At 39.5% G+C, this 25,225-nt stretch overlaps 1 protein-coding gene across 2 annotated transcripts in view; it reads right to left on the bottom strand.

Moving 5' to 3' along the window:
* Nucleotides 1-203: 203 nt before the first annotated feature.
* LOC130921571 (G-protein coupled receptor 22-like) overlaps nt 204-25,225 on the bottom strand; it is a 58,278-nt gene continuing 33,256 nt past the window's right edge. For both annotated transcript variants that reach the window (XM_057845619.1, XM_057845620.1), the window contains exon 2: nt 204-3,788. In XM_057845619.1, the coding sequence (XP_057701602.1) occupies nt 2,017-3,705 (1,689 nt within the window). In that variant the 5' untranslated portion in view covers nt 3,706-3,788 and the 3' untranslated portion in view covers nt 204-2,016. The remainder of the gene's footprint in view (nt 3,789-25,225) is intronic.

Here is a 25,225-nt window from a genome sequence, read left to right as displayed (position 1 = left end):
ATTAGAAACATTGCATCAACCATTAATAAATGGTTTCCTTTGAAAAGAATCTGTCTATTTTCATTATATCCTCTAGTAAAAATGTGTTTCAATTTTTTTCAATAATTTAGCCTTGGTTTTCGTTTCACCTTGCACATTCCACTATACTTAATAGGCTGATTAAATGTTTGCAATTCATGTCACACACAGCCAAGATGGATAGATTACATTTTAATACAGATTCTGTTCTATACAATAACACAATAATATAAATTTTTTTATACAATACTAATATTTCTCTATACACAGGGTTATAAATGTACAATACTGTTTACACACATAGAGTATCAACACAAATACGATTACATGTACAGCATCTCTTTACAGTAACTACTGTATCTTCATCACAATGGCTCTCTTTCTGTCCGGCAGATGATTGCGACCAAAAAGAATGGGGGGGAAAAAAAATATCTTAAACCAAAACCCAAATTCGACATTTTAATATTTACATCCCTGAAAAATGTACATGACAAACAAGAATGATTGTTTTTAGATTGGGTTCCAACTAGTGTAAAAGGCGTGAGAGGATGACAGGAAAGATTGCCTAAAACCCGAGGTGGTTCCCAACACAACGCAAAGTTTTCTCTATCTATGGAGTGACTTAAATCTTTACTTACAATAATACACGCAATAGAAGAGTTGATTGAGGGCTGGTTTTGTCATTTCATGTCCAGCACATTTATAAATGTGAGCCCTGAGGAAATAGAGAAACACAGGTACAGTCTAAGTACAGTATGTCAAGGACTCAGTGCTGAAGATGGCGGAGGCCTATACACCTCAAAGTTCAGTCCAAAAGTAGACTTTCAAATGGAACAACATATGATTTTCTTCTTCGACAGCAGTTCTCTGCTTTTAACTACAGGTACTAATTTACCTGCTGTAATGAAACATTTCAGACAGACTGTTCACGAGAAATATTGCCCTTTGATTTCCACTGAAAAGCTGAAGTGATCCAGTGGTAGTACAGTTTCCCGTCATATACACATAGTTACAACATAATTAGCTAGCCACAAAATTTAAGTCAACCCCAGTGCCCCCCTTCTGTTAAGCCACGCTGCTTCACAATGTCCATTCTGCTTGTCATTTTAAAACCAATTATTTTGTGTTGACATTCTTTTTGTTCACATCTTACGGGGTCAATGCATTGCTCATTTCAGACCACAAATCCACACAAAGAAAGAACAATATTACTCCCTCTGGCCTGTACCATAACCGCAAAGCTTCTTTCAAAATCATTTTAGAAAAAAAGTCATGCCTGTTAGGTTAAAGATGCTCTTCTGTAAATTGAATACCTTATTTTCACCAGTTTGCTGGTAATTTCACATTGTAAACTTCTGAATGTTTTATTTACTGACCATTATGATGCACTAACGTGCATAGTCTCACTCCTACTCTGTAAACAACAGGACATTCAGCACCACACACATTTTTCTTGAACTCAATTAAGGCATGAAAAGAATAGGGAGGGAAACAAGATAGACCTCAAAATTTGTTCTCACTGAGAATACATGTGCAGGTAGATATTATAGATGTTTGTGTGCTTTTAAATGACTAAGCGCAGACCAGTGTGCAGTGTGTGTGTGTGTGTATATATTGTGGTTCTGTCTGTGCGCATGCTTGGAGAAGCATTAAGATTTTTGAGTGATTTCATCAAACCCTTATGCTATGCAGTGGGATATTTCCAGGTGTGATGTCACCTTAATGTCTTCATTTAAGTACATATGCTGCTGCCATTGAGACAATTTAAAGAGGTCAACTAGCTTACAGTAAGAGCGAAGAAAAGTGGCTCTTGTTAAGACTTGGGCACACCATGTGCCAAAGACCCAAGGTCACGGGATCTGTCCTTTGTAAACTAATGGCTTGGCACACCCATGCAAGGTTATACACATCATCCATATCCAACAACAGACAAAGGCATACATTCCCTCAAATTCTGAACACAAACTAGACATGTGAGCAACACACTGAAGACCAGCCTCATTCTCTCACTGCCTCAGTGAGGCATCGATCAGTGCCATCGCTGGCCTCCACTCGGGGCTTGCGACTCTTCCTCTGGCCTCCCCCTTCTACCCAGGAGTTATGGATAACTGTCCCCCCAATAGGAGCTGGGTCCACCTGCAGAAGGGAGACGACCCTTTTCTTGACTCGTGTTTTCAGGGCTCGACGTAGTTTCTGCCTTGTAAAAGCATACAGGAGAGGATGAAAAATTGTTGTTCCATAAGCCATTGCCAAGAAGCAGAGACGGATCCGCACTAAACCGTCACTTGGGCCCATACAGAGGATCAGAATGTTGACAGCGGACAATGGAGCCCAACAGCCCAAAAATGTGGATATTATGATAAGTGACATTTTAAGGACACGGCGTTGGCGCTCCCGACGGTCCCTGTGTCTACGAACGGCCCGTCTCAAGGCAATGATTGCAGAAACTGAGGCCTGGACACCCATGGAGGAAGCTGGCAATGGGGACGTGGCGTGGGTCTGCATGGATCCTGAAGCGGGAGTCGGAGAAGCAGGGGTAGCAGGTGTAGTTGCTATGGGGGTGGTGGCAGCTGTACTGACAGTTGTCACCGTAGCGCCACTGTCGGAGATCCCCTGGGGCATGGAGGAGAGTGGGGGCGGCGATGTCGGTGTTGGAGTGGGAGATGGAATAAGGGGAGGATGAGATAGATTCTGGTTCTGATTTGAAGACACTACCTCTGTTGGCAAGGTGAGGTCCTTCTTTTTCGTCCTCCTGCAGCGTATCCTGCAGGTGGAGTCCTTTGCACGGTTACTTCTCATCATGTGGGAACCTATTCGAATGTTGAGGGCTTGTAGTATCCGGGAGTAGGTGAATAGCATGACAACCACAGCAATAAAGAAGCAGGGCACTTGTAGTAACAAGTGGTAATACATTGCCATTCCTGTGTAGTAGCCTTGTCCCCCGATGCACAGCAGTGTTCTGTTCTGCCATACTGGTGAAAGGTTGTGTGAGGAGGAGGAAGGGTGTGTCGAGGGTAAAACAGAAGGTGCAAGAGAGTAAAAGAGTGTTGTGGGTCCAATTGTGGATTCAAAGTCATTGTTCGGCTCCTCTGGCTCCTCACCCTCACTGTCTTTAGCTCTCGAAGAGAAGAAGTCTCCTTCGAGAAAAGGCAGGAAGAATACAGCCAGAGAGACAGCCCAGACTGCGGCCAGGAGCAGCCCAGCACGGCGGGGGTTCAGGAGCCGACTGGCTGGACGCACAGAGATGTCGTAGCGGTCCAAACTGATGACCAGGACGTTAACAGCTGTGGCTACACTGGTGAATGTGACGCAGGCTTCGTGAAAGCAGCACAATGTGGCCAGACTTCCAACGCCGCTTCCATTGGCCGGGAGCAAGATGACAGCCACTGTGAGTGGCAGACACAGCACACACACTAGTATGTCCAGAACATGGAGGTTGACAGTGACTAGGTTACTGACTGAATCCACCAGATTGGACTGTGCGCAGTACAGTACGAGTACGGTCAGGTTGCTGCTGAAGCCTAGTACCAGCTCTAGAATTAGCACTGTTGTTAAAGACACCTGGAAGCCCAGAGGGTAGGGGGCACTCCAGTCCTCGTCCACCCCACCCCCAGCTCGTCTATCTAGGAGGCCTACCCCCTGACCATCGCTGGTCTCTGGGACGTCACGATAGCCTTCGGTTTCCATTGGTGGCACGGCACTCCTTTACACATAGCAACAGCGGCTACCACGCCACATCATAGTCAGTGATGGTGGGTCAGGGTGGTCTTCTGCAAACAAAACAAATAGAAAGGAGAAAAATATAGTGTTAAATCCCGCTATAATTTCTGTTCAAGTCAAGCTTATCAAGTATAGGTCTCTGAGATAATGCAGCATGGTGAAAGTGATCCTGTCAGTCAGCTGGAGTCCTGGGGTACAGTCATTCAGTTTTTCTTAGGACCTGTAATGTCTTAGGAGAAGCTAGATACGCACAAATATGGACAGCCAGGTAGGATATCTCGAGCACAGTGATTCCCAACCACTGGGCAGTGTGAGATCAGATGTGCCATAGTGAATGATATAGTCTCATTTATTTGGAATGGCTCCAGCATTCTGGCATCCCATATGGTCAGAATATTTTCGTTTGTCTATTTACGCATCAGCAACATATCATGTCTGTCTGATCAATTATCTGTTTTCCCAATATGCAATATATATGTTCAAAATTACAAGCCTAAAGATAACACCAAAAACATTTAATACATGATCATCAATTACTACACTTATTCTTGGATGGTGTACCGAGAGATTTATCTAACTGTATGCTCAATGGCTCAAAAAAAGGTTGTGAAACACTGCTATTCAGAACCTATATTTGAGAGCATTAGTTGTGGCTCATTGTGCAGTTAATACATTTACAAAAGAGACGGAAGTACAAAATCTTTTGTGAAAATACTTCCAATTGTGTGCTGAATGAAATCCAACCTTCTGCTCAGGCTGAGTAGGCGAGTTCGATTATGCAATATACATTAAATGGATCAGAAAGCACGTATGTGGTCCACAGAATGTAGAACCTCAGGAACACTTGGCATCATTTGGTGGGATTCACACACAGTTCAGCCTTTGATGAGAATAAAAGATGATTCCAAACCAGGATATGCATATATAAAAGTATTACCACTAAAAGCAGAACAAAATTGTCACCTTCAACCTTCTTTCGAAGTGGTAGTGGGATTGGTGCGAGACCGTCTGTGAGGGGAATGTCAACATCGCAGACACCTGACTGAGGGTGGCAGCAGTTAATAGTTCTCACTGGGGGACGTAATGAAGACGAATGGATCAATGATCCACAGACAGTGGCACATAAACAACCCTATCAAAAAAGACCAGCTCTTCACACACATTCACCTCCTTCACTCTCCTGCGTCCCTCACATCTCATCTTGCTCTTCTCCCGTTTCGGTTTACTGGAAGAGACAGACTATTTTGCATGAAGGTTTTGTTAATCATGCTGGTTGAATGCCCTTACCGAGAAAACACAGTGCTTACCAACTGTCATAAGGATAATATCCAGCATAATAAAATCCCTTTATACAAACTCCTAAAACGTCAATTAAATGTTTTTAAAAGAATGAATGATTTTTGGGGGGCTGGCTCATTGGGATTAATTTCCTGAGAAGTCATAAATGAATAACCATTCAACCATTGAGACATTTTTTTTCTGTTTTCAATGATAAAATAGGTTTGACAGGCCATGGTAGTGGTAGCAAAAACCCTACATTGGGTGATGGTCAAATACATTTTTTGAGCCCTTCGTCGAAAGTGTTGTTTACAGCCAAGACAGACTGTTGTTTGCACCTGGGATGCCTTTGCTCTGTAAATAAAGAGTTGCAGAAATGTTGTTGAGCCTGCCCCGCTGTTGACCTTTTCTCTGGCGCAAGTGCTATTCTCACCCTCTTGTGTGCCCTTTTCTTTTTGTTTCATTTCACACCTTCTCCTCCCATTTATTAAATGGGAGGGACCTGCAGGCAAAAGGGGGCACTCCGAGTTGAACAGTGGTCCATCTTCATCTTCTAATGCGTTCCACGTGGTTTGCAGTGTTACTGGAACATTGATTTAAAGCATCATCGATCTGATGAGCTTGTGCAAGCAAGCACGCAAACGCTCCCTATCATCCTCTCACAGGTGTATGCGTTTTCATCAACACTTTTGAATGTTCTTCATCTGTGACAGAGGTCACAATATCATTTGTTGTAAGAGCAAAGCATGGCAAGTTTTTTTTAAGCTTTGATAAGTTAGATGACACTGTGAGAATGTATCCCTTTGCAGGCTAATTCTGGAGACTGCAACAGTGGTGCAAGTGGGTGAGCGTGTCGCCCATTGACCAGGGGTTCGAATTTAACTCCCACTTGTGCACGTTGTTGTTGTGTTCTTTGGCACTTCACTAGGCCCAGAGTGGCTAATCGGCAGGATCGCCAGGAGCGCAGGTCCGGGTTTTACATATTTTTAATACGAATATAATGTTTTTGTTTGGTATTTATTCATGACAGTGAGTATTACTTACATGTTGTTACCGCTGTCCCTGTGGGCTGTCTTTAGAAAAAAAATGTTTTTTTTTTTTTCAGGTGCATCTTGATGTGTGCGAGCGAAAAATAAAACATGCAGCTCCCCCCGCTAATCAGAGTCTGTTTCGAGCCAAAGTAGCTACTGGCTCGGTGCTCTGATTATGGATAATAAGCGCAAGGGTGGAGCCTAAAATAAGAACTAAAAAGAGAAAAGCACTCGTAAAAGATGAAAAATGTGCCAAAATAGCGAATTTTTAATGCAACAAGCTCGCGGCCTCGACCGACAGGGGATTACAGCAAAAGTGGTAAGAATGCAATTTGCACCGTGTGATACGACAACAACCCGTAACTGTGGAAACTGGCTTGTAGCTCCTCACAGGTGCAGAGCAGGCAGGTAGGATTGCCATGTTCAGTGATTGAATATTAGAATTAATATCATCAATTACGTTGTCATATGCTGGTGTTGTGCAGTAATGAGCAGATGTGACATCTGTGGTGTATGTCAACTTTTTTAATGCGCCGAAAACACTCGCGCACTTCACACTCGATATCATGAAAAAGCAACCTAGATGTACTTGGTTAGATCCCCCCCAAGTCCCATGCCATTGGCTGCGTGAGCCCAGGGTGATGATGGGACACGTAGTCCATTGACTATATATGTGGCGTCTTTAAAGTGCCATAAAATTGACTTGAATGGATCAGAATGCTTTGTAAAAGAAAAAGGGTAGGGGGTTCCATTATGTTTTTGTATTTTACATCTATCCGTGTGTATAAGGGAAAATGTTATATGAATGAAATTTGTTAGTAATAATAAATGCTGTATGGAAGCTCACCTATACTTAAAGCTTGTAGCTCAAGTGAAGTGTGGCGTCTCAATGGTATTTGTACATGGCCGTGTATTGTGCAGTTGTGTTGAATGCATGCATATTTCTTTGTTAAAGTTTCACAAACTAATACAAATTGCTTCATATAAAAATGGCCTTGTGTTTTATTGGAGGACATTCAATGTTCGCTAGCTTTTGGGCAGTGCACAAGGAAACTCACTGTTTTGGGCAGTACTTATATATTTTTGTATTTTTTAAGAGCTAAAAAGTAAAAAAAAAAAAAAAAAAACACACAAATCCAGAAGTACAATGGCATTTCCAAAAGTAACAAAAAAATACTTATTTTATCATCTGCAACACTCCTAGAAAAAGAGGACGAGGAAGTACTGTAAGAAGTTTGGAACTTTTGTTCAAATATTTGTTTTTTTCTGAATCAGATCGGGACTCTTTATCGGCAGATTCTCAAAATCGGGTGACTCGGTCGCGGGTGCCATAACATGCGATCGGGACATCCCTATTTTAAATAATATAAAGTGGGCCGGTTTAAGTCATGAAATTCCCGGGCTGAAAATGAGTCCCACTCTGGCCCTGCACTTCACCCTACTAGCCTGTGTAAAAGTGGAGCGAGAACGAAGGGTTGATGGTGGTCAGAAGGGCAGATGGTGCAAATTCACTGTCTTGCTTCTGTCAGACTGCGAAAAAGCGCTATATAAATCCAATGCATTATTGTCATTTACATTAATCTAAACTTTCATTCACATTGGAGTGGATGATGGTGAGTTTAGACTCAGTTTTAATTCAAATCTGATCTTTTCATGCAGTTATTAAAAGGGACTATTTGGAGTATGTCACTTTTTAACTTGTGACTGCCACCTTGTGCCTAAAGCCTAACTGATGCTGGTGCATAGCACATATGCTTGTACGAGCACGAACATAAAGCAACGAGCGTTTGGCTCATCAAATAAGCATCAGAAATGTTAAAACCGTTAGACGCAAGTCTTAAGTGGGTTAGAAAAGTGTTTCTGCCAAGCAGAGACAAGGCGGAGGCTCGTTGGAATAGCTGTGCTATTTTAAATTAACTGTAAGAATCCGTTATAGTTCCTTTGAAGTTACTAAAACAATGGCTACTCCCAAAGCCCCCTTTATACTCCCACATTAACGCGTGCATCGTCATGTGGATGACGTCACTGTGTTGAACATGGGCACTAGCTACTATTATTATTGGATACTAACCAATAATTATTAGTTACTAGCATATTTTTCCCAGTCCCCATGACTCGATTGGTCCCATATCTTCATATAATCAGTGTACTCGACTTCGGAATATTCCCTGCAGTGCAAGATAAACATATTGTATACTATATATCGTATACTATTTGTGCCTATTTGTATGGTGTGTACTGTGCACATGGCTTAGTCTCACTGCAATGACATATTTTGTGCTCATGGCTTACATCGGGAAAACGCCTTTCAATCATTTAAATCAGGCTTGAAAATGCTAATATTTACACAACACGTTCCTCCACAATAGCTCTCTCATTGCTCAAAACTTAAATGGTTTCCGAACACTACGCCAATCAAAACTACAAAGCAGAACAAGGTAATTACCTTTTCACTTCTGATTGGGAATCTTCAAAATACATGTAACAAGAAAAAAAGTATATCTGCTTCAGAATCTTATTAGTCCAATACAAGTTTCAAGTTTCATCCATCCATTTTATATAAAAAATTAATACTGTTTATGAGGGGCGTGCAGAGACTGATGGAGGGGCAGGTGCTCATAGTTCAAAAGGGGCACATGAACAAGAATTTAATACACCTTACAGCAACATAACTTCCAGTTTAACCAGCTTTACAGTATAATTGGCTGTGACTGTGACAGACTTTAATTGAGAGGGGCGAATAGTGAATAGAAATTAACACTGTCGTCAACACTTTCTGGCTGTGACTCAGTCAGTATATGCCTCTTTTCTTCCTTCAACCTCTGTATCAAAACTTCCTCAATTTGTTGTTCATCTGAGAACAAACCACATCAGATGTTCACTGAGGCTCCATCAGCACAGTTTTTTTCCAAACTTTTACTTCATTATTATCTATATTTGACAACTCAAGCACCTAATGATTAATAAAGTAATGAAATAAAATGTTGTAGAACTACTACTTTGTAATTGTGTTCATAATTGTTAAATTTTATACCTGAATATCCTTGCAAACTGTGTTATTCTTACCTATTGGATACTATTTGGATTATCCAGAAGAGGACTGGGAGAATGTGTTATGGTCAGATGAAACCAAAATAGAACTTTTTGGTAGAAACACAGGTTCTTGTGTTTGGAGGAGAAAGAATACTGAATTGCATCCGAAGAAAACCATACCCACTGTGAACATGTGGGTGGAAACATCATGCTTTTGGGCTGTTTTTCTGCAAAGGGACCAGGACAACTGATCTGTGTAAAGGAATGAATGAATGGGACCATGTATCGAGAGATTTTGAGTGAAAATCTCCTTTCATCAGCAATGGATTGAAGATGAGACGTGGCTGGGTCTTTCAGCATGACAATGATCCCAAACACACAGCCAGGGCAACAAAGGAGTGGCTTCGTAGGAAGCATTTCAAGGTCCTGGAGTGGCCTAGCCAGTCTCCAGATCTCAAACCCATTGAAAATCTGTGGAGGGAGTTGAAAGTACGTGTTGCCCAACGACAGCCCCAAAACATAACTGCTCTAGAGATCTGCATGGAGGAATGGGCCAAAATACCAGCAACAATGTGTGAAAAGCTTGTGAAGAGTTACAGAAAACGTTTGGCCTCCGTTATTGCCAACAAAGGGTACACAACAAAGTACTGAGATTAAGTTTTGGTATTGACCAAATACTTATTTTCCACCATGAATTGCAAATAAGTTCTTTAAAAGTCAAACAATGTGATTTTCTGTTTTTTTTTTCACATTCTGTCTCTCATGGTTGAGGTTTACCCATGTTGACAATTACAGGCCTCTCTAATATTTTCAAGTGGGAGAACTTGCACAATTAGTGGTGGACTAAATGTAGATATGGATGGCCTAAGTGTTTAAATTGATCTGTTAAAGTGTTTAAAAATCCCTCCCCTTGTTACTCATTGGACTCAGGCCCTGTTCACATTTGTCCCGCCACTGCTGTAAATATAAAATTATTAAATTATAAATATAATATTAATGTAATTATTTTAAATATCTTGTTCAAAACGAGAAAACATCTCTGCCCAAGCCAATAAAAACACAGAAAAGTCATAGAGATTGACCGCAAGATACAACCAAGGAGATTCTAAGGAGGTGGCAAAGTTAATGACATTGGACAAGATATTAATTTATCCCACTTTGTCATCTCTAAACTGCTGAGAAAGCAGTTATCACTAAACACTGCTCCTACTGATGCAGTAACTGATTCGTTGTTCAGTTCATGGTTGCAAAATTCGGTTAGATAAAAGCAACACAATGTTCTAAAGGAGAAAATTATGCACAGCATTTCGCTTAAGCAGTCATCAGTTCCTAATTGGTTAGTAGGGTTAATAGAGAACTGTTGAAATGAGCAGGCAGAGAAGCTTTCAACAAGCGTAATTGATGCTATTTTCTGACTAAGTGCAAGAATGACAACGCCATTTTTGTGATAATGGACACTGGGTAGTGTATGATGATCTGGGAAGAGATTCAAAGGGGTAAAGACAAAAGAAAATCTCTGTGTAAGCTAGCGCTTTGAGGCAAAATGTCAAAGCCCTTGCTGGAAGTGGATCTAACCTGGAGATCGGAGTCTCACAATGTTGTTTTTACAGAGGCAGCAAGAGCAAGAAAACTTGAAATCTATTCACATCATTTACGATGAGCAATTTCCATGAGATTTTAGTTTGAATATAATAATGTATCTAGAGAGAAGTCAAGCCATTTTATTTCTATTACCATAATACAATGACTACCGTACTAAGGCTCACTGGACTGTAAGCCGCAGCTGTTCTCACTGTATTATGGGATACTTACAACAAAAGATATTAAGCGGTAACACTTTATTTGACAGCGGCGTCATTTGAAAAAACAAAAAGCCAGATGACACTAAATTGTCTTATGCATTGGTGGGTAGTAAACAGGGGCGGAATGGGAATCTGTAGCTTCTGGAGGATCACAGAACGGCCGGTGTTCTGACAAATTTTGCGACCCATCAAAAATTGCTACTTTGCAATTCTGTGCATGCGCTTAACGTTAAAAATGGTCGCGAATGCATTGCCTCCAAAGTAAACACTTTCTTTAAAGACAGGAATATTTACTTAAGTCTGATCATGGAAAGACACGTAGAAAAGTTCTCAGACAAATCCTACCATGTTAACTGCACACAACAACTGCACCCCGCTCTCTCACTGTTAATGACTTCGCTGTGTCATTAAGTATTAATTTACGCCATTTTCGTGTTGCACATGTATGTTTATGATGTATCTAGTTTAGTTAGGTCTTTTGGATAACATTGAGGGTCCAACTGAATGTAAAAGAGGGCTTTTTCAGCGCCACAAAAGCTTTGGGAGCAAAATTTTAAAAGGGAGCAAATTTGGACAGAACACCGGTGCTCTGGACGGCCAGCGGCCGCCATACATACATCACTGTTTTTATCCCCCTATCCTCTATGATTATCAACAGTTCGCATCCAATCCGACAGGTGGCAGCAATGTGCCTGGCTGTTAACCACCAATCTGATAGAAGAAGAACGAAGAAAGCACAGAGTAGCCTATTTTGGTAAAGCCTTACTCCTTGCGGAAGCAAAATAGCAACGAGCGTAGATAAACAATTTGGATGGTGGTGATAAGAAAAGAAAAGAAAAGAGAAGGGTGGCGCGGAGAGGGTTAGAGAGAAAAAACGGAAGAAACTCAAGAGCGAAGCATCGAAATGTCACAAGCTGACACACATGTTCGCAAGCAGAAGTCTGGCTGCAACGGCCACGCCGGCTAGCAACAGCCTAGCCCCATGCAATAGTGAGAGTGGGAGCGGCAGCGGCTCTCACGTGCAGCCGGTGCAGGGAGAGACAACAGACGAGGGAGAGGGTTATGATGAGCTGGTGGAAGTTCCCCAGACAAGCGCAGGGCAAGTAAGTAGGCATGAAGAGGGTTACTTGCTAGGTATATTGGCAATTGTTATCCACCAGGTAGCTACATTTTAAATAAATGGCAATTAAAGGGTTAGTGCCAGCAAGTCCATGTCCCCGTTTGCAATCGTGTCAAGTTACAGTATGCTAGTCCTACTATCCCTCTCCTTGGAAAAAATATTTTAGCTATAAAACATGGTATGAACACGCAGCAGCAATATTAATTCAGAAGAAATATAGTCTCCTGCCTTTTTCTGGTTCTACATAGAGATCCTGAGAGTGTTCTGTTCATTTCTCAGTGAGTAGTCAAGTTAAAATGTATAATTACAGCCTCTTTTCATTGTGATTCATCATAAATCATACCATGATTTCTTTGTGCTTCAGGCAGTCTCCTGCCTTTTCTGGTTCTACATTGAGACCTAGACTGTGCTGTTAATTTCTCAGTGACTATTCAAGTTAAAATGTATAATTATGCAATGTGTAGTTCTTGATTGCCGCTTCATTTTTCTCTTAAAGTGCACGAAATTGATGCATTTTACAATAAAATGTAAGAAAAAAAAAAAAATTATCCCACGGGGCATGCCATGACCCTTTTAATTTCATAATAGGAACTATGAAGGAACTATTCAACTATTCAAACTGGGAACTATTTTCTCCACTAGAGGGCACTCAACTCTTTGGAGGAATGATATGGCAGTTCAGTAAAAAAAAATTCACTCGAATTTAAAGATTCATTTTTGTATTTGGCTTAATGTGTTACGTAATAGGTTACTGTACAGTATAATAATAACAGTTCATAATATAAAAGTTTGTGCCGAGAAAAAAAATACCATTGTTTTACAAAGAAAAAAATCAAATATTGGAAACAATTACTCACATTGTTACTCTTTGCTTGAGTTTTCTTTTCCACCAAATACATTTTTTAATTGTACTTGAGTACCTTTTTGGGGATGACTGCAGTGTATCACAAAAGTGAGTACACCCCTCTCATTTCTTCTGATATTTAAGTATATCTTTTCATGGGACAACACTAAAAAAAAATGACACTTTGACACAATAAAAAGTAGTCTGCGTGCAGCTTATGTAATAGAGTTCATTTGTTTTCCCCATCCCTAAATGTCCAAATTGAGTACTGCTTGTCATTTTCGTTACAGAAGTGCTGTCAGCATTGCTGCAGAGATTGAAGAGGTGTGGGGGGGGGGGGGGGGGGCGCCTCTTAGTGCTCAGACCATACGCCGCACTCCACATCAATAATGTGTGCATGGCTGTCACCCCAGGAGAAAGCATCTTCTGAAGACGGCACACAAGAAAGCCCGCAAACAGTTTGCGAAGACATGTCAACAAAGCACATGGACTACTGGAACCATGTCCTATAATCAGATGAGACGGGCGGGCTTTCTTGTGTATCGCCTTCAGAAGAGGCTTCCTCCTGGGGTGACAGCCATGCACACCAATTTGATGTACTGTAGATTGCGGCATATGGTCTGAGCAATAACAGGCTGACCCCCCACCTCTTCAATCTCTGCAGCAATGCTAACAGCACTCCTGTAACGAGTCACATGACATTTTGGAGGGAAAATGACTAGCAGTACTCAATTTGGACATTTAGGGATGTGCGTTTTTTCATAAGGGTGTACTCACTTTTGTTGCCAGGGGTTAGATATTAATGGCTATATTTTGAGTTATTTTGAGGGGAAAATAAATGAACTCTATTATATATGCTGCACACAGACTACTTTTCATTGTGTCAAAGTGTCATTTTGTCAGTGTTGTCCCATGAAAAGATATACTTAAACATCTGCAGAGATGCAAGGGGTGTCCTCACTTTGTGATACACTGCACTTTTACTCTTACTTGCGTAAACGTGTTGGCTCCTCTACCCACCTCTGACGTTATGACAGTCTTATGACGCTGCTGTCAAATAAAGTGCTACCTACAGTATTAACCTAAATAAATCAACAAATAAGCCGCAGCATTCAAAATGAGGGTAAAAAGTTGTGACTGTATGCATTACTCTTATTGAATGACAATGGTATGTTATTTCAACCCTAATAAATAACAACCATTACAGAAAATGATAATCTGAATCTTAAATCTTCCATTTCAATGATAGACTGACAATAAGACATTAACAATTGACATTTAATCAAGCCACTGTCACTGTTACACAGTAAAGAAGTAGTTCTCCAAATTTCCCACCCAAAAAATACCATTAAAATATTGTGGCGTGGCATGCCTAAATGGTCTGAACATTGTCACTGTACTTCAATAAATAAAAATGATAATGATTTAACAAAAATGCGTTTTTATATTTATTTTTCATTGAACATTTTCATCTGATTAAAAATCTGAATAAAAATGCTGATCACGAAGCAAAAACAAAATGTATTGCTCCTTAAAGTGAAATGGATTTTGTTACTGAATTAATAAATTAAACGCAACTGAATGTAATTTTGAGGATTAAATAAAATTTGAAATTATTTATGTAACATTATGAAATTTGAATATTTAATGAATTGATATTTCTATGCATTGTAGCACGACAGGGAGCCACACTAATCACTGATATAGAGCCTATATCATAAGAGAAGCCGGTGCAGCCACCTTGTTACATCCAACCTACCGACAGAATGTCGAAAAGAGTGTAGTTTCCTTGGCCCTACTGACAGGATCATTACTGGTATGAGCTTATTAATAGCTGTCAGGGCCTACTACCTCATGCTGTCCTCGTGTAAACCTTCCATGCAGTTTGTGCCAATCACATGCCATGTTTTTTTTTTTTTTCCTGGGACTTGTTTCTTGCCAGAGTCATAATTGCTTCTGCACACCGAAAGACAAAATGGAGCTGTTTTTTTTCTTGGCATGGACAACAAAGTGCAGAAACATGCATTTTGCTGGGTATGAACATTGATATATCATTTGTATGGTAAAGCAAGACAAAATGGAGTTTAGTAGTAAAACTAGTAGACGTGCTATTTAGGTGAAGACATAAGTAAATCAGTTTTTAGGCAGCACTAATTTGCTCAATGCAGTACCAGCATTAAAATGGGAGTTCAGAACATTTAGGGAGTTGAGGTTTACTATGTCTTTCTAACGTTGTTATTCCCCCTGACTGTGAGTGTATGCATTTTGAAAAATAGTGAACAGTTCTCCATACATGAGGCACAACAATTTTTGTTTTAAGGTGTTTAATTTGTGACACCCGTCTATAGTTTACTGTAAAACTGACACGCAAAATGGACATTTGTTGCTCCCTTAATCCTTATATGCAATAATGTGAAAAGATAAAAGCACCCATGAGGAAATACGGACATATGCTGCTCCTTTAATCTTTATATATAATAATGTGAAAAGATAAAAGCACCCAAAAGGAAATTAGCAATCTTATGGTAATTAACGCTTCAAATAACACACAGAGTGCAGCCTTTCGTGTCATAGACAGTATGTACAGTATAGTCGTGTCTGATAACCATGAATGAGGACATAGGAAACAATTGCACACTTGCAAGTTAATGAAAAATTTAAGTAATGCGTGTTGCAACAGTAATCTTGTGGGAACAGCGGGCTAGTGTTATGGTTTGAGTTCTGTCAATTTTGTGCCCTAGTGTGTCTTGTCCTTGTGATTGCCCATTGAGTTTACCCGTTGTGGCCTGCTGCTTGTGTATCTACCAATCGTCTTCTTTTCATGTCAACCATCTGCCTCATTGTCTCGTTACCCCATGTCTGTATTTAAGGCTAGGTTCAGACCGCAGGTCTTAATGCATACGCGGTCGGTGCCGGGGGTCGGAGGGGGTGGGCAGGCCCCCCCGGTGGCCAAAAATTGTCATTGCATATAATTGACTCCTATATATGATTTCAAAATTAAGAGTTTTCCAGTAAAATGTTGTCCATACAAGTTGTAAAGCAATAAAACAAACAACAAAGATGAATGAAATGTACAAAAAAGGATATTTTTACAATGGGTCAAAATTATTTTTCGAACAGATCATGTGACTAACACCTTAGACGGTCATTTACTTTGCTTAGCCAAAACCACTCGAGGACTGAAGAGGCAAGATATGTAATTTTTTCAAACCCAGTCTTTCAAAAGCGACAACAACTACTGAGCAAGAACCAATGATTGAAAATGTGGACCATTAAAAGCCAGAGAGCACCGCCAAAATCGTGAGCAGTTTCAATTTGTCCCACTTAAGACGCTAATTGTACAACAGAGCCACCACCAGTGTTTTGCCAATGTAGTTACCCCTTTCAAAAATTGTATCCCCTGGCCCCGGGAGCGCGCACACACACACATTAGTTATGAGTTATGTCGACTTAAACAATTAATTGAAGCCAGAAAAGAACCACAGTTATATATTTTGGACATCGATGTTTATAAACAAGAGAAACTCCGTACAGGACTTAAATTACAGTAATAACAGTTATAGATATCCTACGTGTAAAAAAGTAAAACATTGCCTTTATTTACGTTCAGTACGTATGTTACATTATACGAAAGAAAAAAAAGTGTTTTTTTTTTTAAGCAATTTCGTCAGCAAAAAGTGAGAGCGGCAGGCGGGAAGGCAGTGATGTAGCTCTGCATTAGCATAAGCGACTCGCTTGAATGCTCTGTTTTCTCTCTGTGCGCCAAATGAGCAATATTTGAGTATTGCTTACATGGCCGAATCGCGGCAAACTGATGCACACACATAAGCCTTATGTGTGCGTCATGCATGCACAGCGCATGCATGCATTCTATCAATCCATATAAACTTTGAATATAAGACTAAAAGGGGATCATTAATGTCTGTTATTTGTGTTTTTTTTTTGGAAATCAAAATATGAACACCCTGGAATGACGTATAGCCAGCATGTGCAGTCAATTGTTTTGATTCTTCTGCGCATGCGGGTCATTTTGCTCAGCCCGTGTCGGACTGCGAGTTAGCCCGTATGCGTATTACTTGAATGGGCTCAATGGACAAAGGCAGTCTGAACAGGCACGCCAAAAAAACTGATAAGACAAAAATTCGAAATTGTTCATTAAGACCTGCAGTGTGAACTTAGCTTAAGATCTCCATGTGCTTTCAGTTCTTGTTGCGTCATTCTCGTCAAAGTCTGCGTCCATGCTCCCCCTGTTCCCTCTTCTGCAATTAAGTTTTGATACCCAGTCTTTTGTTATTACTCCTGAGTTTCGTTTGCACTTTGCTTTTCTGGACTTTTTGTTTGTAATGTTTTTTGTCACCATTATTAAACATTTTTGCAGCACGCATGTCTGCCTCACCTCCGTTTCCCTGCCTTTCCCTCCCACCATGAAAGCTGGGTGGGCTTTGTAAACATGACATGTACATTAACTAATGTACTCAAATATATACAGAATACACAGTACTGATGCGCATATATAAAAACTTTCTTAAAAAACAAATTTATAATGTTGGGAATATGCTAATGGCGATATTGATTAGTCTTACAAGGAAAGCAAAGAAATGATTTCAACCTGAAAACTGGCTGGAGTTTAACCCTAACCCTAGTTTAACCAGGACCGTCCAAAGACTACATTTTCGAGGTCTTTGCTTTGTCTTGGGCTCAGACTGGCTGATAGGCCGGACTTCTAATTTGTTGTAGAGATCAGCCATGACCAGCAATGTGCTAAGAATTAAGTAAAAATAAGTAGAAGCACAAAGTAACAAATTCCTTCAGTTCATACTGTATTAACCTTCCGCAACCACTGTATATGATTGCAACCTTAAATGCGTAAACAAAAACATTTTTTATTGGATGTTAAAAGTTTTGGTCTTGTGTGGGTCTCACTGAGTGCAGGTCTTGGCTACAACGCTAGTGAGCATAGTTTTTCTACATTGTATTATACACTTTCCAAAAAAATAAACAAGATGGGAAAAGAGATGTGTTGGTTTTTACACTGCAGGAGTACTATACGTAGTGTAACCACTTGCCCACTTTGCTGCTGAGTGAGCGCATGTACCATAGGTAAGTGAATGTGCCTCTTTAATTAGCACTAATGTCTTGTATTTTTTCTTTTGAATCCTCACAGGACATTTGTCCTTGTATACATGAATGCATTTAAAGTGAAGCCAGATGAAGAGAGGATTTGTGCACATGCAGTTCTTCAAAGTGCTCCTCAGTCTTACTCTCGGGGGACCCAAGCCTGCATGTTAGATGTTTCTGTTTAGACTGAAATTAAAGGGTGCTCAGCAAACTCTGTTGATGCCTGCTGAGGACCTAATTATTCAATCAGGAGCGTAGGAGTAAGAAGTGTGATGAAAGGTCAAAATTAAAACAGATTCATCAGCCCAATCACCGGGTGGTTGACATTATGATCGTTATCAACACATTCACAACTTTGGCCTGATGTTGTGTTGACTTTATATCAGTGTTCTCATCTTATTTTGGAGAGGAAATTGTCTTCGGTCTTAATTTTTTTCATAATAAATGAGTGCAATCAATTGAAGCCTGCCTTTTTTATGTGGGTTCATCACTCATCACTTCTTTTTGTGTGCTTTTTTTTTTAACTAAAAAAATTGTTTTCATGAGCATCGTCATATTGTGGTTTGCATTGCATGTCTACCACGCTGTTATGAGATTTCAGTCCGGGATTAAATCTTGGTTTGGCCATTCTGTGGAATCGGCATGTTTTCCCATGTCTCTCCCACTTCCTCCAACATATGTAATGGTATATAACCTGTGATTGTCCTGCTTCTAAACCCAAAGGCAGCTAGGATCAACCTCAGCTCACCCTTGACCAGTGCTGTTAATAACAGCGTTAGAGTGTAACAGTGTTACTAATTAGGGTTGTTCCGATCATGTTTTTTTGCTCCCGATCCGATCGTTTTAGTTTGAGTATCTGCCGATCCCGATATTTCCCGATCCGATTGCTTTTTTTTGCTCCCGATTCAATTCCAATCATTCCCGATCATTTTTCCCGATCATATACATTTTGGCAATGCATTAAGAAAAAAATGAATAAAACTCGGACGAATATATACATTCAACATACAGTACATAAGTACTGTATTTGTTTATTATGACAATAAATCCTCAAGATGGCATTTACATTATTAACATTCTTTCTGTGAGAGGGATCCACGGATAGAAAGACTTGTGAGTTTTGTGACTAAATATTGCCATCTAGTGTATTTGTTGAGCTTTCAGTAAATGATACAGCAGACATGCCCAATGCATGATGGGAAGTGGAACCATGATGGGAAGTAAAACCATGACTGTGCGTCGTGCTACCAATGGATACATGTTCTCTGCTTTGGGAAATAATTTCAGGTGTTAAGACAAAAATCAGATGCCACCTTGCTTCCCCATATTGCTTCCCGTGATATTTCTAATCATAGGGAGAGGGATCGCAAGGTTTAGCCAATTGGAGAAAGGCATCAATGGCTGCCAAAATTCACTCTACTCATTTTGCGCTGCCTTTTATCTCTCTATATAGGTAAAATGGCGTCATTACAGATTGAGCGTGAGTGAGAGGGTCGTGCAGCGCATATATTAATGGCGTTAAATATTTTAACGTGACACATTTTACAATAAATTAATTGCCGCCGTTATCGGGACATATTTGATAACCCTACATTAAGCCTAAACTAAAGACTCTGGATGAGTGTAACATATTATGTCTGTAACGTTAAATACAATTAGAAAACGATTTAATTAAAATATATATATATATTAAAAAAAGGCATGGTCGATATTGTTTTGCCGATTCCGATACTTTGAAAATGACGTGATCGGACACGATCGATCGGGACATTTCTATTACTAATGGCATTATTTTTTTTCAGTAGTGAGTGAGTAATCTAATTAATTACTTTTGTCATCTTTGCAATGCCGTTAACATTACCGTTACTGCGTTAGTGCATTACTGCAATTCCGTTAAATGGCGCACGTGCTGTCTGAGAGAAATGGAGAGAGCAGAGCGGGAGTGGGGAGGAGGGAAGGGAGTTGTGACCCTATTGCAAATGCAATGCTAGGTGGCTCCAATAATACCTGACTGCAGCCGACAGCCTACAATCTACGCCCACATGATGCTTCGGTAGATATCACATGTATATAGAACAAGATGCTAAATGACAGACTCAGCGGCGTTGGCACATGTATTGAGAACTAGACGCGAAATGACAGACTCGCAGGCGTTAGTAAACAGCCGCCATCTTCAAGCAGTAGACTTCTCAGGATTGCTCTGTTTTAGCCAACATTCCTAGCGAACCTAAGTAACTTTTTATCCAAAATACTCCTAAATCGGCAAAAACTTGACTGGAATCTATCTTTAATTGATGAAACAGTTTTAAAACCTTCACATGTTGAAAGTAGACAGAAGGGAACAAATGCAATAACGGGAGCAATTTTAACAACTTCAACAATGGTTGATTCACTACATTAAATGACTTCCAAACATAGCAAAGTTTACAATCAAGTTATCGCAAAATCCGCTACACCCCTGTGTTTAGTTAAGTTTAGGGTAAATTGGGCTAGGGCCTATTGTCCCAAAAACCCTTTGAACTTCACACAGTGTGACCTATGTTTGTTTTTTTTGTTTTTTAATTTGGGGGGTGAAAAAAAACAATTTAATTTAAATATATGATATTCAATATAAACATATTTGATGTGACATTATTGAATGGATCATGTAATAATGTGTAAAACATGAAAAGTAACGCCAGTTGCTTTGGCCAAGTAACTAATTAATCTTACATTGAGGTAACTGAGTTACAAACTCAATTGCTTTTTGGAAGAAGTAATTTGCAACTGTAATTAATTACATTTTTAAAGTAAGATTAACAACACTGCCCTTGATCCTAAATTGGACAAGCGATATAGAAAAAGGAGGGCTGGATAGTTTTGTTTTCTATAAAATAATTTTTGTCCACATGGTTCAAATACGGTACTCAACAGGTCCAAATTAGAGCTTAGATCTTGAGCCTGAACCCAAACCCGACCCGACGGTCAGGGACAAAATGTAAATTATTTACGTTCGGGTCGGGCCGGATTTCTCTCTCGCTAACTTTTTAAAAAATAAATACATTTTCACATATTTATACTAAAATGATGTATGGATGTTAAACTAATGAATACTTGTTATAAAATAAATAATTTGGATAAAACAGAGAAGGCGCTGTCCATGCCTGCACACATGAACGCTGTGGCCTCGGCCTCTTTTTAATCTTCCCCTCCCGCCCTGGTGCCCTCCGTGAGTCCACATCTTGGTATTTCCTTTTCGATATGAAGCAGCAAGAAGTGAAAAACAAACTAAAGACAGGGGAATTTAAAAGGCAAACATGCACCGCGGTAGGAGTGGGGTATGGAAAGGCTTCAAATTGATTGTTGAAGATCCTATACAGAAACCTGTGTCAGCTTTGCTGAATGTAAACAAATGTGGCGCTTTGCTCATATCCGAGAAATATACTAGTATTTAACAAACTTTTCCAGCATTTTTTTTCGTTGTGTAAATGCATCAATAATGATCATAAAAATATGTAGACAATTTAAACATTGAGAATTTTTTTTCTGCCAACTCGAAGAGATTAAAATAAATGGCAAATCCACTATCCGGCTGATAGAACAGACACACAAATATAAAAGATATAAATGTTTATTGAATATGCATCTTACAGTCTTGTGTAACTGGGATAATTAGTTACAAAAGACAGGCTTTAATTTGTTATCATTATGCACAGACATCGTCACAAATCACACAAAATGCAACCACGCATCGCATCCCCGCATTTCTTCCTTCTCCTGAGTCCTCACAAATAAAACATAAAATTTAATTTTTTTGTCAGGCTTGGGCCTACAAATAAAAAATACATATATTTTCTTTTTTCCGGGCTTGCGCCTACAAATAAAACATAACATTTCGGGGGTTTTCGGGAAGCAGCAGACTTCTCAGGAAGGCTGTGTTGTGGAAAACCTTCCTAGCGAACCTAAGTAACTTTTTATCTCCAATACTCCTAAATCGGCAAAATCTTGACTTGAATCTATCTTTAAATGATGAAACACTTTTAAAACTTTCACATGTTGAAAGTAGACAGAAGGGAACAAATGTAATAACGGGGGCAATTTTAACAACTTTAACGGTTGATTCACAACATTTAATGACTTCCAAACGTAGCAAAGGTTACTATGTTTTTTTTTTGAATGAAAAAAAGAAAAAGGTAACACCAGTTACTTTGCCAAGTAACAAATTACTCTTACATTCAGGTAACTGAGTTACTAACTCACTCAATTACTTTTTGGGAGAAGTAATTTGTAACCGTAATTAATTACTTTTTAAAAGTAAGATTAACAACACTGCTTGTAACTACATTTGATTAAACAGTAGCTAAATTCCTGCTCAGCCTTTAACATCTGGCTGGTTATCATCCCTCATCATTCCTCACAGTAAAACATTTTACGATGGCTGAGATGTGGCCTATTAAGATAAACTAGTGGTTCATATCCCCTGAGTGAAAATGCTCAAAAGTGAGCACAAGTTTAAAGAGTTGAAGTATCAGAAGTTGTGCCAAGTTATTTTACTTTTTGATGGCAGTTCAAACTCCAGGGGTTGGTTGAAATTTGTGGCATGTCTGTCACCAAAGTAATTCATTGATCTATTAAAATGCATAAGGAAATTTAGATAGAGGGATACATTGTGGCCAACTCCATGACCCTATTGATCCAAAAGCAATTTATCCAAAATGAGACGTGTATTTCTACTCCACTGGATTTGCTTGGAGCACTTGACAAACTTTTAAAGAATTGCTGTCTGTCATGCTGCTTGTGTGACCGGGTCTAAACCTCCTGCTTTTCAGTGCTGATTTTTAATCCTCCCCTCTTGTCAGCACTAACATAGACGAGACAGTATTCATCCTTCATGGTGATGCGTCAAGCTTATTGCCCTTCGGTGACAATTGAGTAGAATTTGCACTCAGAGGTAAAGCATCTTGTTACAACTTTTCCTTCAAATCTCAACTGCTGAATCACACATATGCAACTCTTAAAAATACTGTACTCAGTTTTCAATATGAAATCCTGGTTCCACTCAGTGATTGGGATAATTGTCAAATAGCGCACCAACAGTGTACACATTCCCAAAGATGGAAGGCATTGTCGCGGTTTAATACGGTTTGCTGAGGCTGGAGAAACTTGTCATCAGTTCCTTCTATTATAGATTTTTCATTGTTAAACTGCAAAATGTCACCACAAATGGGGAGGTGAGGAGAAAGCTTTGATTCTGCGCAACACCACAAGTTGACATTTTGGCAAGACTGGAAAGGGAGGCGCTGCTAACAAAGGGAAGAGAGAAAGAAAGCCAACAGGATGATAGTGCATGCGGCACGCTGACTCATGGCTGTCCTAGGGATTCCCGGTGTCCGCAGTGAGACAATCGATCAAGGCCTTCATTATCTCACTCAATTCTTCCAGCAGCGCGAACGTCACAAGGCCGGCAGGTGGGTAGCAGCATCCCTGGCAGGCCCCCAACACAGTAAATGCTGCTGCCACAATGCAGTGGCGATTCTGATTTTAGAACCAGACCACATCCAGTAGATCACATTGATTTTCCTTATTTCTGTTCTCGTAAGTACGGCATGCGAATTCACTTGACCACTTTATACAAGAAGACAAACGATTTGGTGGGCAAAAAAACAAAGAATTCCATGCAGTGTTTAAAGGGAAACACAGATGTGAATCACACTGCAAAGAATATTTAGTCAATTAACAGTACATGTAATAGTGGGGAAAAGGGTCAAGAAAAGCTAGTATTTCCGGAGAGTGGCCACCCAACATGGAAGCAGATATTTTGTCAATCCTGCTACTTTAGCCAATCAAATGTGAGTATCGCAAATTACCCGTTATGCCATTAATTCAAATGATCATTTTCGCCTATTGCTTGAGTTTAATTGTGTGAATGTACATACATATAACTCATATTACAAAATGGCTGTGCCCATAACGTGTCATTTTTTGGTTTAAGCATTATTTTCTCCATTTTTAGAGGACTAAGAAATGTGCATTTTGCATACTTAAATACCTGGAGCAACTGTCTTTTATATATATGCAATTCATACTGAACCTTGTTTTTCCCCTAATACGACCCCCTGAAAAAACACAATAGAATTTGTTGTGTATGTAGAGTGAGCACTATGAATACTGCATGGCATCTATGTTGCAGATATTATTATTATTTTTTTTTGGTAACTCAAGATATGATGAAAATAGATGGGAAATAGATGCATTGCTTGATTTATAAATCACAAATTAAAGTAGATATGATCAGGATGATGAGTCCCAGAACACATACAGAAGTCAACATGTAAATGCCCGCTTGCCATGCTGAGGGATTTACAAGTCTCAATTTCAGATATTTATGGTAAATATTTATGACAAGCGGAAAATAACTTAATAATTTTGAATATAAAATGAAATAAACAATTTTACATAAATTATTGTTCTTGCAGAAAAGGTATATCTGGCATATGGAACACGCGTGATTTCAAATTTAGAGATTGAGATGGGTGTCTTGACTCGGTAGTCTTTTTTTAGTGAATGACAGCTCATGCAGACAACAACACATTTTAGAATATAACAGCATAGCATTATAATGTTACAGATGGAAAAGTGTCTTGGTGCTTGTTTCACTCACTTTATGAACATGTTGCAATAAAAAGCGCAAAGTAAAACTACCCATTGTCAGCCCTAACACAACAATACATATTAAAACAGCACCGCCTAGTGGTCACAGCCGTTAACATTGTGCTATTGGACGTAATACAATGGTACCTCGACATACGATCGCATCGCCATATGATCCTTTCAACATGTGATGTAAATTGGACTCTTCTTTTGTCTCGACATATGATGACATGCTCAAAATACAACGATTTATTAAAGCATTGCAATTTCATTGTTTTCCCGCAAGACGGATAAATGGCGGATTTTCTTGTGAGAGAAATATAAGTTAAGGTGACAATTTTTATTTTTGTAACCAGCTTCCTCAAGTTTTTAATCATTTATTTCACAACTAGTTCAACACAACATGCCTACTGTCCTCCATAGCCTACGCCTACAACAACATGACAAGAGAAAGTAAGCACTCTTCTGTACCTCTCTCACTCTGTTGTCAGTCACACGGTGCGTTCAGTAACAGCATGCAAAACACAGCTGCCACATTACAACCCGATTTGTTACAAAATAATTATTATTGTTATTATTATATTATAATTCCGATTTGTATTTATAAATTATTTGTTTTGCTATGTGTACC

The sequence above is a fragment of the Corythoichthys intestinalis genome, chromosome 9 (assembly GCF_030265065.1).
Source record: "Corythoichthys intestinalis isolate RoL2023-P3 chromosome 9, ASM3026506v1, whole genome shotgun sequence".
Lineage (NCBI taxonomy): Eukaryota > Metazoa > Chordata > Actinopteri > Syngnathiformes > Syngnathidae > Corythoichthys > Corythoichthys intestinalis.
This window is presented reverse-complemented; position numbering and strand designations above follow the sequence as displayed.